At 38.6% G+C, this 14,366-nt stretch overlaps 1 protein-coding gene across 9 annotated transcripts in view; it reads right to left on the bottom strand.

The window, feature by feature from the left end:
- Window positions 1-7,517, bottom strand: part of WAC (WW domain containing adaptor with coiled-coil) — a 77,522-nt gene extending 70,005 nt beyond the window's left edge. For 2 of the 9 annotated variants that reach the window (XM_039839694.1, XM_039839700.1), the window contains exons 1-3: window positions 7,276-7,517; window positions 6,251-6,287; window positions 4,557-4,752 (exon numbers count right to left, since the gene is read on the bottom strand). In XM_039839694.1, the coding sequence (XP_039695628.1) occupies window positions 4,557-4,695 (139 nt within the window). In that variant the 5' untranslated portion in view covers window positions 4,696-4,752; window positions 6,251-6,287; window positions 7,276-7,517. Of the gene's footprint in view, window positions 1-4,556; window positions 4,771-6,250; window positions 6,288-6,381; window positions 6,474-6,655; window positions 7,166-7,275 lie in introns of those variants that run through there. The other 7 variants (XM_039839693.1, XM_039839699.1, XM_039839697.1 and 4 more) reach the window with 6 other exon arrangements.
- Window positions 7,518-14,366: the final 6,849 nt, after the last annotated feature.

Here is a 14,366-nt window from a genome sequence, read left to right as displayed (position 1 = left end):
TAAGACAAATGATGTATGTGTTCAAATACATGCACAAATTTTTATAGCATATTTATTTTCTAAAATTAAGAAAAAATACTGAAGAGCTAAAATACTAAGACTGCTCATCTTCCAACCTTGTTTCTCTTTAAATGGAATAGCTGATTCCTATGGTCTTTAAGTGACCTACAGAAATCCAATGAAAACATTTGCCTAGTTGACTATCTTCCTACAAAGCATGAATCAATAAAATAATATTTACCTCTGATTTTCATTAGAAAAATACTGAACATTAGTCAATGTTACAGAAGTCCAAATTTTTAATAAATTTTAGATTCTGTATGAAATCTCCAAATTGCTTTGAAAATAAGTCTCTGAAAATGAGAGCTTAAGAAAAATGGCTTCTTCCTAGTAAAACTTTCTGGCAAGCTTTCATGTTAAAACTTAGTTTTAAAAGTTAAACACATGTAATAACTTGGTCTAGTACTGCATATATACACTGTACCAATGTCAACGCTCTGGGTCTGATACTGTAATTAGAGGTAAGATGTAACCACTAGAGGAAGTTGGATGAGAGCATTAATATAAGTGAAATCACCTTTAAACTAATTTGTGCTATAATACACACACACTGAACAAGCTTTCAATATGCCTAATGTTACGTCTCTGACAGTATATACAATTTACCAGAACAGAGAAGACTAATTTCTAAACTCAGCTCTGTCACTATTTGTTCAATATTATATAAGTAAACTTTTGCTCATTGTTACTCTCTGTTCTATCTACTTTCTAAGGTCAAAATAATGAAATGAGACTTCATTTTTATAGTACTAATATTAAAAATGCAAAGCATATTTCGTTTTACACAAAACCTAGTTACTGGAATAACCATAAGGCCATGTTGTACAAGTATCGCAATCTAATATCCAATGTGAAAGGGTTCAAACATTACTAAATTATATTTTAAAAACTATAAAAAACACCAATTATCCCCGAATGGTCCCTACTGAACAATTCCTTCAAATGTTAATTATAGTAACCTTTGTTTGAAAATATAGTTCCAAATTTCTCCAGATCTGTCAAAATGACAAAACAAGATAAAAAATTTTCACTATGTAACTAAAAACTTTAAAATCTCTGGGAATAATGGTTACCAAATCACTAAGTGCAATTCTCTCTTGTACGCAAAGATATCTGAACGCTAACTGAAGAGCTATGTAATTTATTAAAGTCCCACAAATCAGAGAACCAATAAAGAATATTTTTCAATTAACCAAGGAAGCTAAGGCAACTATCCTAAAAAGATGTTTCTAACGAGTATTCCAAATATATTTTAAAGATTTATAGTTAATTCTGAGATGAATAACGAGAAAAATGGAATGAACCCCAAGGGGTTGAAGTTTTGTGGAACAGCTTTACAGAAACCCTGCAAAGACACTCTTCATCCCTAAATTTATTTGGACTATCATCATTCTTAAAGTTACTTAGTAAAATAATCATTAGAACTAGTCCTCAAGAAAAAAGTACTTAAGCCCGATGGGAAGGGTTTTAAAAATGCATGAAAGTACAAATTCAACCTGTAATGTATGTTCACTCTTCTGAGATTTGGAGGTCAACTGTACACTTTTAAAAACATGTCTAAGCTATAAAAAACAAATCTAACGACTGTACCTTAAGATTCTTATTTTTTGGTTATTTTTAAACAAAAGATTATATGATTTGCAGAGAGATCATGGTATAAAAATTACTTCACCAAGTTAAATAACCTTTTTAAATAAGTTATCTCTCTCAATTTATTTTATTTTACAATAATCTACATTCTTTTTAATAAATCCTAAGGGATAAAATCTCTTAACTGTACATACGATGTTGTAGTTAGTCTTTAAATAAATTTCTAAGAGTGACAATCCTTTTCAATTCCTGCTAACTTTTTCTAGCATAACTTAAGTGCTTTTTATACATTACTTCTAAACTGTCACTTTTCAAAGAAATCCAAGGTGCCATGAAGGAAACCTAGTAATTACTGGGGGATGGGGGATCTGCATCTTACAAGTTCCACATTTAACTTGCTTTGTAAAATGCAAGTTACAAATCATAGAATATAGCCTCTTGTTATTTTTTACTAAAAATCATTAGGTTTTTTTAATCGTAAAATAAAATTTGAAATTAGTTCAATAAACAAAACAGAAACCTATTCTTACATTATTACTTATACATGCTAAGCACACAGATGATCTATCTCACTTGCATTTGACTTTGAATAGTGGCTTTTGACTTTATATATATGAATATTTATCTGTATGTATTTGATTTCATATTTAAAATAAAAATCTAAGGGAATACAAATGCCTGCAATAAAATTATACATATGCACTTTTAAAAGCTTAGTTTCGAACACATTAGCAATAAACGAAAATACCTGTGACTAAGTAAGTATTCATGAGGGAAGCATTACCACTTCACCTCTTTAAAAGACAGAATTAAGAACAAAGATGCTCTCTCAACTCCAAAACAGAGATTTCATGATTATTCCTACACAGTACAAAGAAATATGGCAGCCAGGACTATTAGAGATGGTACAAATAGGAATGGAGTTATAGTATTAGTTAAAAGGCTCCACAGGAAGACAAACAAGTAGCTAAAAAGCAAGTTAGAAAGTAAGGCCCAGCTCAGCAAATGACAATCAGAAAAGAAGTTTCTTAAAACTAGAGCTAAGAAAACATCAGCAAGCAGATACAAATAAAAAGGAAACTAAAAGCCAACAAGAGGTATGTGGAGTTCATACAGGAAGTAAAATTAAAATCAAAATGAAGAAAAAAGGAATAAAGAAAAAGCAGCTACACCACCACTAACTCTCAAGAGTCAAAGCCTTTAAGAGTAGCTACAAGGCCAGGATTATATCTACCTTTCCTTCCAGGAATACCACAGAATTGTTGGCATACAGCGGATGCCTAATGTTTGTTGAATGAATAAGCAACAGAATATTCTTGGGATTAGTTCACCTGTAAAATGATCTGTCAGGCATGATCCACTGTAAATGTGTGAAAGCATTTATATCATTTCCTAGAGAATCTAAACTCATTTTTTTTCCGGAATATGAGATGATAGATTAACCAGATTACAATCACCAAAAGAGATACCTAAAACACTTATCCATAAGGAGATGAGGTGTCACATCCTAGTTTGTCTTGATCGCCCAAATTTTAAAAATAAAGCACAGTACAATACAAGTAGTACCTGCCTTTCAAGAGCTAACATTTGAAATGAAATCCACTACAGAAGAGTGGTTGATATCTCAGACAATATATACTATGGAAAATTCATGCACAAAATGGAAAATATTAATGGTTTCAGTAATTTTGCCATCAAAGAATTTCTAATACAAATTAGAAATACACACACTTTAATAACCAACCCCACATGCTGTTACTTACAAAAATATGTTGTATCTCAATAAGTAGCAGAAAGCTATAGCAAATATTCAACTATACTTTTCTCCCATCCAGTAACCATCCAAATTATCCATCTCAATGCAATTTCCTAACCATTATTTTCTTCAACCAGTAATTATGCACATAGAAGGCCAATGTTTCCCAGTATCTTAGGAGGCAAAAAAGAGACCCAAAAGATGCAGAATATTGTTTAAAAGTAAGCAAAATACTGAGCAGCTCATTGATAATCAGAGGCAGAAAGCCATATGGTTCTCTCTTTACTCTCCTGAGGAGCTTATAAAAGCACAACCATTAGTATATATTTGTTACCTATTTAATGATACAAGATCTTATATAAGGAAAAAATATACAAGTCTTAATTATTTTAGTGAAATTCGTTTGTTCCCCAACACTTACTTTAGACATGAAACCTGGTATTTTGGTAAAGTTGGGCAAATTAACTCTGAAAATATTGCGTTTATTCACTTTTTCTCAGCCTCCTACCACAAAGAGCTTGAGGGAAGGTAATAACTGAAGGGTAACAGCATTGTACAAAAGAAATGAGGTTAATTTTTAAAGATGAATATGCAAATGAACACAGTAGAGAAGGTACATTAATAAGATACAGAATATAGGAAATAATATTTTAAGTGTTTACAACAAAAATCCAAAAGAAATTTTCAGAAGCAAAGTTTTTGAACCTACGATCTCAAAAAACCTGTTTACAATTTACAATTTATCCTTAGGAAACACATTTGAGGCCCTTAAAAAAATAGATCTGAGCACCAACAAGGATCTCAAAATAATTAAGCCAAATAAACTAAAATCTTTACTTGAAAAGGTGAAAGTGCCTTTCTTGGAAAAAAACTCCTCTATTTCTCTCATCATTAAGAAAGCATTTGGTAAATTATATTCATAAATGCATTCTCTTATTATCAGGTCTTGGAATCCATTTTTAGATGCTTGGGTCAGCATCTTATTTCCACAGTAACTACTTCAGGAATCAAATAAATTGATAGAAAATATTTTGATAACATAATCATATAGTAATGTCCCCAAGCTAGAAATATTGCCACCTACACTTTTAAATGGAGCTACTATTAAAAAAAAAATATGTGTGAAAGTTTCAACAAAAAAGCTACTCACCACCATCCCTCTCTCTAACTCTGTGAATATGCACATTTTTGGCCTTACTGTGACCTGTGCTGTCACTATATTTGTTTTCAGGACTATCAGATCTCCGCAACATTTTATTTGGTGGTGAAGGATCTGCGGCGTCTCGCATTTTCTCATGTCTGTGATCACCACTACTGGGGTGACTCTTCGATGAATATTTAAGTGCCTGTAAAACATCACCCCCCCAAAAAAAGAGAGAAAAAAATTAAAACTTTAAACATAATTTCCTAATTTTATCATAAAATTGAGTGTTTATAACTTAAGTTTTACAAATTTTTATATCAATAAAAATAAAATTTCTATTTTCAACTATGCATTTAAGTTATTCAGGCAAAACCTAAATGCCTAAAAGTTATTAAAAAGCTCATACAAATCACAATAACCATGTTTAAAAAAAAAATCCAGTCCATAAAGTATCTTGTAAATACATGAAATCAAACACCTTGACACATTACTTCAATACATTTAAATTTTTCTGATAATTAAAAAGTGTAATCTAAAGAAAAGTAGAAACTGAGTATTACTGTAATCTATTTCTGCTCTACAACTGATAGGCACATAATGAGCTAATGTTTCCTAAGAAACCTACAAAGAAAAATCAGTTCTCTGATTCAAATAAAGCATTTCACATCTACCTTACCTATACTTACAGGTGTGGAGAACAATTTTAAGGTATAAAAAATATATCGGCTAATATTTCTAACATAACAATGAAATTTAACATAACTCCTTCACAATACTGGTTTAATTTTACTATAACACATATTTTACATAACCATGACATACTAGTCTTTTAAAATCTTTAACTGTTTTAGAGGAGTAGATTCAATAGGGTTTAATCTTTAAGATTTCCCCAGGTAATCAACAATGTTTTACACATCAAAGAACCTAGGGTTTTTAACTTGAGCTTTAACTCCTGCTAGCCAGTTAACACATTAGCTTAGAAACCTACTCTCATACTCTTTAAGTGATTAAATGTAGAAAGTATCTACTTATAGTGTCATCTGATAACCATTTGAGATTTCCCCCCGAAAACAGGTGCCACCTGTATAATTTAAAAAAAAAAAAAACAACTTTACATGCAGCAACTGCAGTAACAAAACAGAAACTGCACACTTAGAACCATCTTATATAAGAATGAATTATTCAAGCATCCAAAGATCTCAATTCCTACAGAACCAGAGACACTATCTTTCGCTGGTAATTATTTGAACCAAAAACAATTGAGAAGGAATAGTGGTTTAGAACACACTTAAGAATTAGAATTAGTTGTTTCTTCCCAACCTTTCATCTAATTGTAATACCTTAACATTAACTTTCAGCTCCCCAGTACAATAAATACGTTTCAGCAATCACCTATCACCTCACCCCATCGATTCTTTCACACCCAAAAATAATCGAGAAAGGTCCTTCCTGGCTAAGAATGATTTTTTTTCCTTATAAAAATGAACTTCCTTCAGTCACCTGTCAAATTAAGTCACTGAACCTCGTTGGGGAGCGCAAGTGAACCCAAACACAACATTTTAAGGGGATCCGCGGTGCTAGTTTCGGATTTGTTGCACCGCAGGGCCTGTAGCGACTTCTGAAGCCTGCGCTCGAGTAGCAGGTCCTCCCTTCCCCCTCTGTCCCCCCGTCCGCCCCTCCACCCGGGCCTCGGCTGGTACCTGGTAAGGCTGCGAGTCCCCCCTCCGGTCGTGACAGCTGAAAAACAGGAAGAGAGACAGCGACATGAAACATCTCGGGGGTAGGAAGAAAATGGGTCCCCCCCCAGCGCCCCTCCCCACGGGAGACCTACCAAACGAACCGGCGGTGAGCCCGCACAGACACTCGCCGCTTAAAGGCAGTAACGAGGGCGAAACGCCGCGAACCAGCCCTGCGCTCCCTCCACACTCACTGTGGCCTCGCCAGCTCGCGCGGCCGCTCCTCCTCCCCAGCCCGATCCGGATCAGGGTTAACAACAAAAATGGCGGCTCAGCCAGCACCAGATAAGGAGGAACAGCCCCCCCGCTGCCGCCGCCGCCGCCCCCCGCCCCCGCCGCGGCCCGGCCCGAAACGAAAAGCCAATTTACCCATCACTGAGTCTCTGCTGTTTCCTCGCATACATTACCATCAATGCCCGGCCTGTGAGTGTGTGTCGGGGGAGGGGGGAGGCGGCCGCGAGAGGCGGGCGGGCGCGCAGGCGGCGGGCGGGCGGCAGCACCGGCACCAGGGCCCGGCGCGCCCTCGGCGACTCTCAGCACCTCCCCGTTACTGGCGCCGGCGCTCCCGGGCCATATCCCTCCGTCCACACCACTCTCACTCTCAGCCCGGGCAGCGGCGCCAACTACACGGCGGCAGCGGCGAACCGGGGGGAGGGGGGCAAGAAGACTCGTCCGGCTCAGCCGCGCGGAGAGCGACTGCCTCCTCCGCCTTCTCCTCCTCCTCCTCCTGCTCCGCCGCCTCCTCCCCTCCTCCCCCCGCCGCTGCCGCTGCCTGGCCCTTCTCCTCCTTCTCCTCCTCCTCCTCCTCCTCCTCCTGCCGCTGCCGCCGCCGCCGCTGGTGCCGCCGCTGCTGCTCCACCAACTACATCCGGGCAACTCGGAGGCTGCGGCCTTCGGCAAACCTCGGCAGTTTCCGCCGCACCCCTCCTCTCCCACTCTCGGCCTTCCTCCCCGCCCCGCGCAGCTCCGGAACGCCGCCTTCGGCAAACCTCGGCTCGCCCCGGTCTTCCTCTTCCTCTGAGGCCTGGCTCGCGGCCTCGCGACCCGTCAGCTCTTTCCGGTTACCGCTGCTTTTCCTCACGCTTAAGTCCAGCCACCGCCGTTCCAGTTTAGGGAGAGTCCTGCCTGGGGACCCGCTCGAGGCTGGTCCCAGGGGCCCCGGGGTGCGCGGGGAGGGAGCCGCCTTCGGGAGGAGGACGGTGGGGCGCGAGAGAAGCCATCTCGGACTAAATAAGGAGTCTGCGGCTGCTGCGCGTGCGCCGAGGCGGGGGCGGGGTGGGGGAGGGTGCCCGCGGGGAGCGCTCTGGCCGCCGGCCTCCGCCCCTTCGGGCTCGGGCGGGGTGGTCGCTAACCCCTCGTTAGGCAACAGACGGACGGTTACCCAAAAGCCTTCTCAGTGGGCAGCGACGGAAGCTCCCCGGAGGGAGGCGGGCAGCCCGCGAATGCTCCCTCCTGCCCGCTTCCTGGAGCAGGAACAGGGGCACCAGCCTCAAACCCGACGCTTAACGCGCACCGGCCTGCGACGAGAAGGGGCTGCTTGGAGCCCGCGCGGCGGCGTCTTAGAAGTAAGTCTCACCCCTGGAAGCGAGCTTTCCAAGCAAGGAAAGATGAGTGTGAAAGATTTAGGGATATTATGCACAATGCGGTAAGGCCCCGTGCCTGCTCGTCTGTAAGGTGGTTTCTAGACTGAGCGGGGATCGCCTCTCCGGACAGTGAATTAAAACACTGGTTGAGCCTGGAGATTTAGAGGAAGGGGTGACTAAGAAAAAGTGTCGAACTGCCTCGTCCTTGTTAGATTTTCTATCCTTGGCCGCACCCTTTCTCCCCTCCTTTATTTCCCATTTTTCTCCTAGTTCCTCTTCCTCGCTGAAGTCCTTTGATGGAAAAAATTCATTTGGAGGTTCGGCATATAAATCAAGGCATAGGATATTAAGTGGAGTTGTTACAAAATTGAATTGTAGAGACTTCTAGAGGCACAATAGTAACTGACATATAGGGAGGGAAAACAGTCGAATATACAAAATAATTTTACTTGAGGGTAGTGGTATTCACGTGATTTTTTTTCTGCTCTAAACTTGCAACATTAATGGAAAGAATTGTAGTGTACATAATAAAGTAAATATACAACTATTTACATAGAAGCAAAAGCAAAATAGGAAACAAATCAGAAGAAACAAGACCTCCAAAAAACAATATCAAAAAGTAACAAGTTTCATTATTGCTGGACCTAATGAAGAAATGGAATGATGTGAGGAAAGGGCCCTGAAATCACAATCGATTGAAAAAAATAATTACATTACTTTATCACATCCACGAATCAAATGTTAAGATTATAACTGTTTGTGAGGACTAGTTAAAGCCTACTTAATGCCCACTTAAGCTGTCAGTAACTAAAGAAAAACTGCTAGTGACTGAAATGAGAAAAAAAAGTCTTGTGTGATTTCTAACACTTATACATTGAAGACAGGAGACATCAGATTAGAAGAGTACAAAAAGTAATAGATAAATTTTAAGCAGAAACTTAGGGAACTGGCAGCAAACGTATTAATAATTTCTTGTTTGATAATCAAATGTCTGCTGAAATTCATATTTACTCTTTGATCAAAAGCAGCAAACTGGGTAGAACTATGGAGGAAACATTTCCAGGCAATGTGTAGTCATCCCTCGTTATTCAGAGTCCATGTTTGCGAGTTCAACTACTCAGGAAAATTTATTTGTAACCCCCCAATCAATGTGTGCAGCCTTCATGGACATGCACAGATTAGGGAAATTTTTAACTTGTCTGACATACACATTCCCAGCTGAGGTTAAACAAGGCTATAATCAGCCTTGTTTCACTTCACACTGTAAGCAAATGTGCTTTTCATAGTACATATAGTGTCATGTTTTTCACTTTTTTGTGTTTTTTATTGGTGATTTTGCTGTCTTAAGTACTCACCGAGCATAGTGCTGAAGTACTGTCTGGCATTCCTCAGCACAGGAAGGCTGTAATGTGTGTTGTGCAGAAAACATGCATCCTAGATAAGCTCCCTTCAGGCTTATAATTAGTGCTCTTAGCCATGAGATTAGTGTTAATGAATCAACAATATATATTAAATAAGGCAACAGTCTAGAGCCATGCCACCCTGAATAAGCCTGATCTCAACTGATCTCGGAAGCTAAACAAGTCCAGCCTGGTTAGTACTTGGATGGGAGACCACCTAGGAAGACCAGGTGCTGTAGGCGTAAAAAACAAGGGATTATAAGATGACAAAGTCCTTGCAATCTGTGAAGTCAACCAAGGGTTGCCTCACCAATAAATAAATAAATAAATAAATATTAAATGAGGTGTCTAAACAGAAACACACATGAAAGAAGGTTATATATTGATTGGTTAACAAAATGTTGTGACCAATCTCAGAAACTTAACCCTGTATTTCTCCTAGGAGCAGTTCAGTATTCATTGTGACTTTATAGAACATAATTACCTCAAATAATGACAATTGACTATTTCCTAAAGGACACATGTAAATTTTATGCCCGTTAAAAGAAAAATCATCTCATTGCCTACCTTAGATTTCATTATTCATTGTTATAAATCCTCCTTTGCAAATAACTTCAATCGTTACCTTTTGTCTTCATGTTACCTGCCTAAACCACAACCCTGGTTAATTTTTTTATGTTTGCATCAGAGCTGTTGAACTTGACTGGAGAAAAAAACACAACCATGCTAACTCCAGAGTGAGCTCAGTGTTCTCACCCCCTCGGACTAATTTCCCCACTCTCTAAGACAGTCACTTAACATCTTTCTTCTGACTATATATGCTCATTCCTCACTCATAAGTCATTATATTGCTGCTTATGTCTCCAGAAAATAGAATAAATCAGTAATGGCTCCTGTTTCCCTCCCCTATTGTACCTACCAACCTTCCTACATCTGAATACACTGCCGTGCTCTAGTAACTATGGATAAACTCAAAATTCCTAAGACCAGATTTGCCACTTTTGTATTGAGTTCCATTTTACTCTTGAAATTGTCCACTTCCTTTATGAATTGTTTCCCTCTCATCTGGATCACTTCCATCAACTTATGAACATGATTTAATAGTTACCATTTTAAAGAAAAAAAAACTCTTGGCCCGTAATGCCTTCCATATATTACACCATTGCTGTGATCTGCTCTCCTCTACAGAAAAACTTTTCTCTCTACTTCTACTCTATCTTGAAACTACACTCCATTGAAACTGCTCAAGATCAGCAGTAGCCTCCATGTCCTCAAATCCAATTTTTATAACTCGGTCTTCATCTCATTTCACCTGTCAACATTTGAAACAGCTGATGACTTACTCTCTTCTTTCTGAAACGACTTATCTTGCCTGCCAGAATTCCATTCTGTATTTATCTCTTCTCTTCCTAAATTGCTGTTCCTTAGTCTCCTTGCTGGTTCCTTATTTTCCAGTATCCAAATGCTGGAGTGCCCCAGAATTCAAATCTCGCAAGTTGGACTGCTGCTTCTCTGTTCCCGCTCCCTCTGGCTAAATGAAATTCACATTTGACTCTCCAGCCCATACCATTATCCTAAACAGTAGATTCACACTTAACTGCCTGCCCTACAGCACTGCTTGAATGTATAATGGGCATCATAAACTTAATATATCCAAAACCACTCTAAATCTGCCCTCCCCAAACCAATCCTGATCAGGTCTTCCCTGTTTCATGAAATAGCAACTCCATTATTACAGTTGAAGCTAAAAACTTAGGAATTATCCTTTATTCTTTCATATTGCATTCATTCCATCAGCAAATCTCATTCGTATTATCTTCAAAATATACCTAGAATCTCTGTTCACTACCTTTTTTCAAACTCAGTCTGGTCCAAGCTACTACCTTCTTACATGTGAACCATAGCAAAGGCCTCCTAACTGATCTTTTATACTTATTTCCACATGGTCTGCTCACACAGCAATCAGTGTAGTCCCTTTAAAAGTTAGTATCATTCCTGTCCTAAAACCCACAAGTTTTTTTGCTTCCCATCTCACTCAGAATACAAGCCAAAGCTCTTACCATGGTCTACAAGGCCCTGTGTATACTGCCCCCACCCATGTTACCTCTGGCTTCATGTCCAGTGACTTTACGTGTTCATTCTTTCCCACCATTCTATCCTCCCTTTTTCTCTAATATGTCAAGCATGTCTCCGTCTCAGAACTTTTGCACTACTACCCTTCTGTCTGGAATGCTCTTCTTGGTATGTACTTGGCTCACAATATCACTTATTTAGGTCTCTGCTCAAATCTCACTTTATCACAAAGGTCCTTCCTTTGAGAAATCTATGTAAATGGTACCCCACCATCTTCTCTCCCTTATCCTACTCTATTTTTTATATACAGTTTGCTATATAGTATGTTATACATTTTGTTTGGTTATCTCCCACTAAAGCGAAATCTCTGTAAAAATTTGTTGAATGAAATGTTATTTGCCTACAAAAATATATACAAAGAAAATAGCGAAATATTGTAATTCTCAAGAGGATAAGGCTTATGGTTCTATTTCTGATTGCTTTCTAAAAGAACAGTAGAATTATAAATCCAGTCCTACTGTCACAAATAAAACGGAGAAAGCTGGGTTATTCCTAATACAGATAAAATATTGTAACAGATAACATTTGAAAATGTGTATAAATTTGCATATATAACATCTTAAGCAGACCATTTTTTTTTCTAATTAGGAAACTCAAGTTTGTAAATGAGCAAAACACCCATATTTCAATCAATAGATTGACACATATCAACCAATAGAGGAAGAGAACTGTCAGCCCATAGGCTATAAGTGACCATGATCTTAATGTGACCTATTGTTGGAGGAGGAATGGAAAGGCGAAGTCCTCAAGCCTCTAGTTGTAAAAGGGACTTTAAAAGGTTTTGCTGGAATATCTAAAAGTTCACAAAATAAGGATATATTCCTTGAACATTTTATCTACCTCTTTTCATTTCTGTCTTTTTCTTCTGTCCTTCTCAAACTTGGCATTGCACAGTGATTAAATGCATGAGTATTAGAATGACATACATGGAATTAAAATGTGGCTTTGGCTACATCATTGACTTACTAAGCAGTGTGACCTTGGGCAAATTACTAAAGTCTCATAGATTATGTTTTCTTTTATCTAAAATTGGCTTGATAGGGTATAAGGCTGTCCGTAGATAGTAAATAAAATTTTATAAATAATTTAGCAGCACCTGGTACATGCATGCTCCCCTACTGGTGGTTATCATTCATTCATTCAAAAAAACATTAGGTTTCTCTGCATCGTGTCTTAGGATCATAGTATTAAGCAAATTCACTTGTTCTGTTCTTATGGAGTTTTTATTTTTAACTACAATACATAACTAAAAGGAGACCCTTTTTGTTCTCAGATTTGTAATGTGAGGCTTTCATTCAATATGTGGAAAAATAAGAAAACTGCAACAAAAATTACAATTTAGAAAAAAGGAGTAAAAACTTTCAGGACAACACCGTATCAATATAAAGTTCCTCCAAGTGATAGATACTAAAGTGCAGCCAAAATTGAGAACTATACCCTAAACCCTTTGCTTCTGTCTGGCTAATCTTCAGCCTGGGTTAACCCGACTATTCACTTTTTTGGTACCTCTGAGCATCTATACACAGCTGAAGACTGTCGAACCATAGAATGGATAGATTCCACTAAAATCTCATGATCACCCAAATCAAAGGAACCCTCAGCACAGCCAAGCAATCTTACATTTCTCTCTTCAGCTTTCTCACCTGTTCCAACAAGTGTTTCAAACTTCCACTCCCCAAACCTATCCCCCTCATTTTAGTGCCTCCCCTTCACTGTCAGAAGATAACATCACTTCCTCCTAAACTAAAGTCACCAAATGGAAATTTTCTACTTCCAAATATGCAGATCTACTTATACTCAATTTATCCTTCTCTCTATTTACTCAACAATTTATTGAGTACCCAATGTGTGCCAGGGATACATTGAAAAATACAGGTAAAAATCTCTCTTCTCCTGGAGCTTATATTCTAATGGGAAAAGACAGGCACAATGTAAATAAGTGATGTGATTATCTAGAAAGTAATAAGTGCTAGGGAAAAGTGTACCAAATTAAGGAGTAATATTTTAAATAGTGTCATTAAGCAGGGCACGTTTAAGCAAAGACTTGCAGTGTGAATGGGGAGCAAGCTGTACGGGTGTCTGGAGAGGAATGTCCCTGGCAAAGGGAATAGCAAAAGCAAATGTCCTGTGGTAGGAGTGTGCCAGGGTGTTCAGGAACAGTAAAGAAAGCTATACAGGTGAAATGTAGAGACTGAAGGGGAAAGTATTAGAAAATGAGATCAGGTTAAAGAAGGAGGTGGGGAAGTGGATCACAAAGGATTTAATAGGCTATTAGAAGGATGGCTTGCGCTCAGATGTGAAACCATTGGAGAACTATGAGCAGAGAAATGACAACTGGCTACTGCGTTTAGAATAGTCTATATCACAAGGAAAGAAACAAGAAAACTATATCTGCATTGTCCTAAGGTCACTGTTTCAAAATAGAAGTTAAACCTCTCTAAGGACATTTCCTTCACATACACTTTTCTTCCACCCCTTCAGTTACTTCATCAATTATCCTTAGTTTACTCAAACTCTCCCTTTCATTTGAATCATTTCCATTTGTTTTTAAACATGTCTGAGGCCTACATCAAAAAAAAAAAGAAAAACCACCTTCCTTGATGCCAGTTACTGTTCTGTCACATTCCTCACTTCAGCCAGACTTCCAATAACGCTTGTTTCTGACACCTCACCAGTTTCATTCTTCACTCTATTCCTATTTCAGGTCACTGTAGTCTGGCATCTGCTCCCATAACATCATAATAATAGATTTTCCTAAGGCAGTTCTTCAGGAGGTAGTGCTGATTCTTCGTGGGACATTTGGAAATATGTCGCACTATGTTTTTGGTTTTGACTTGTATATTTTTGGTTATAACTTAAAGGGTAGGAGTGCTAGTGGTCTTTAGTTGTCGAAGATCAAGGATTGCCTAATATACTGCAATGTGTAGAACAATCCCTCCCTTTCTCACATTTAAGAGTTGTCCT

Source organism: Pteropus medius, unplaced genomic scaffold (assembly GCF_902729225.1).
Source record: "Pteropus medius unplaced genomic scaffold, Ma_sr-lr_union100, whole genome shotgun sequence".
Taxonomy (NCBI): Eukaryota; Metazoa; Chordata; class Mammalia; order Chiroptera; family Pteropodidae; genus Pteropus; species Pteropus medius.
The sequence above is the reverse complement of the archived record's forward strand: the minus strand, read 5'-3'. Positions and strand labels throughout refer to the sequence as shown.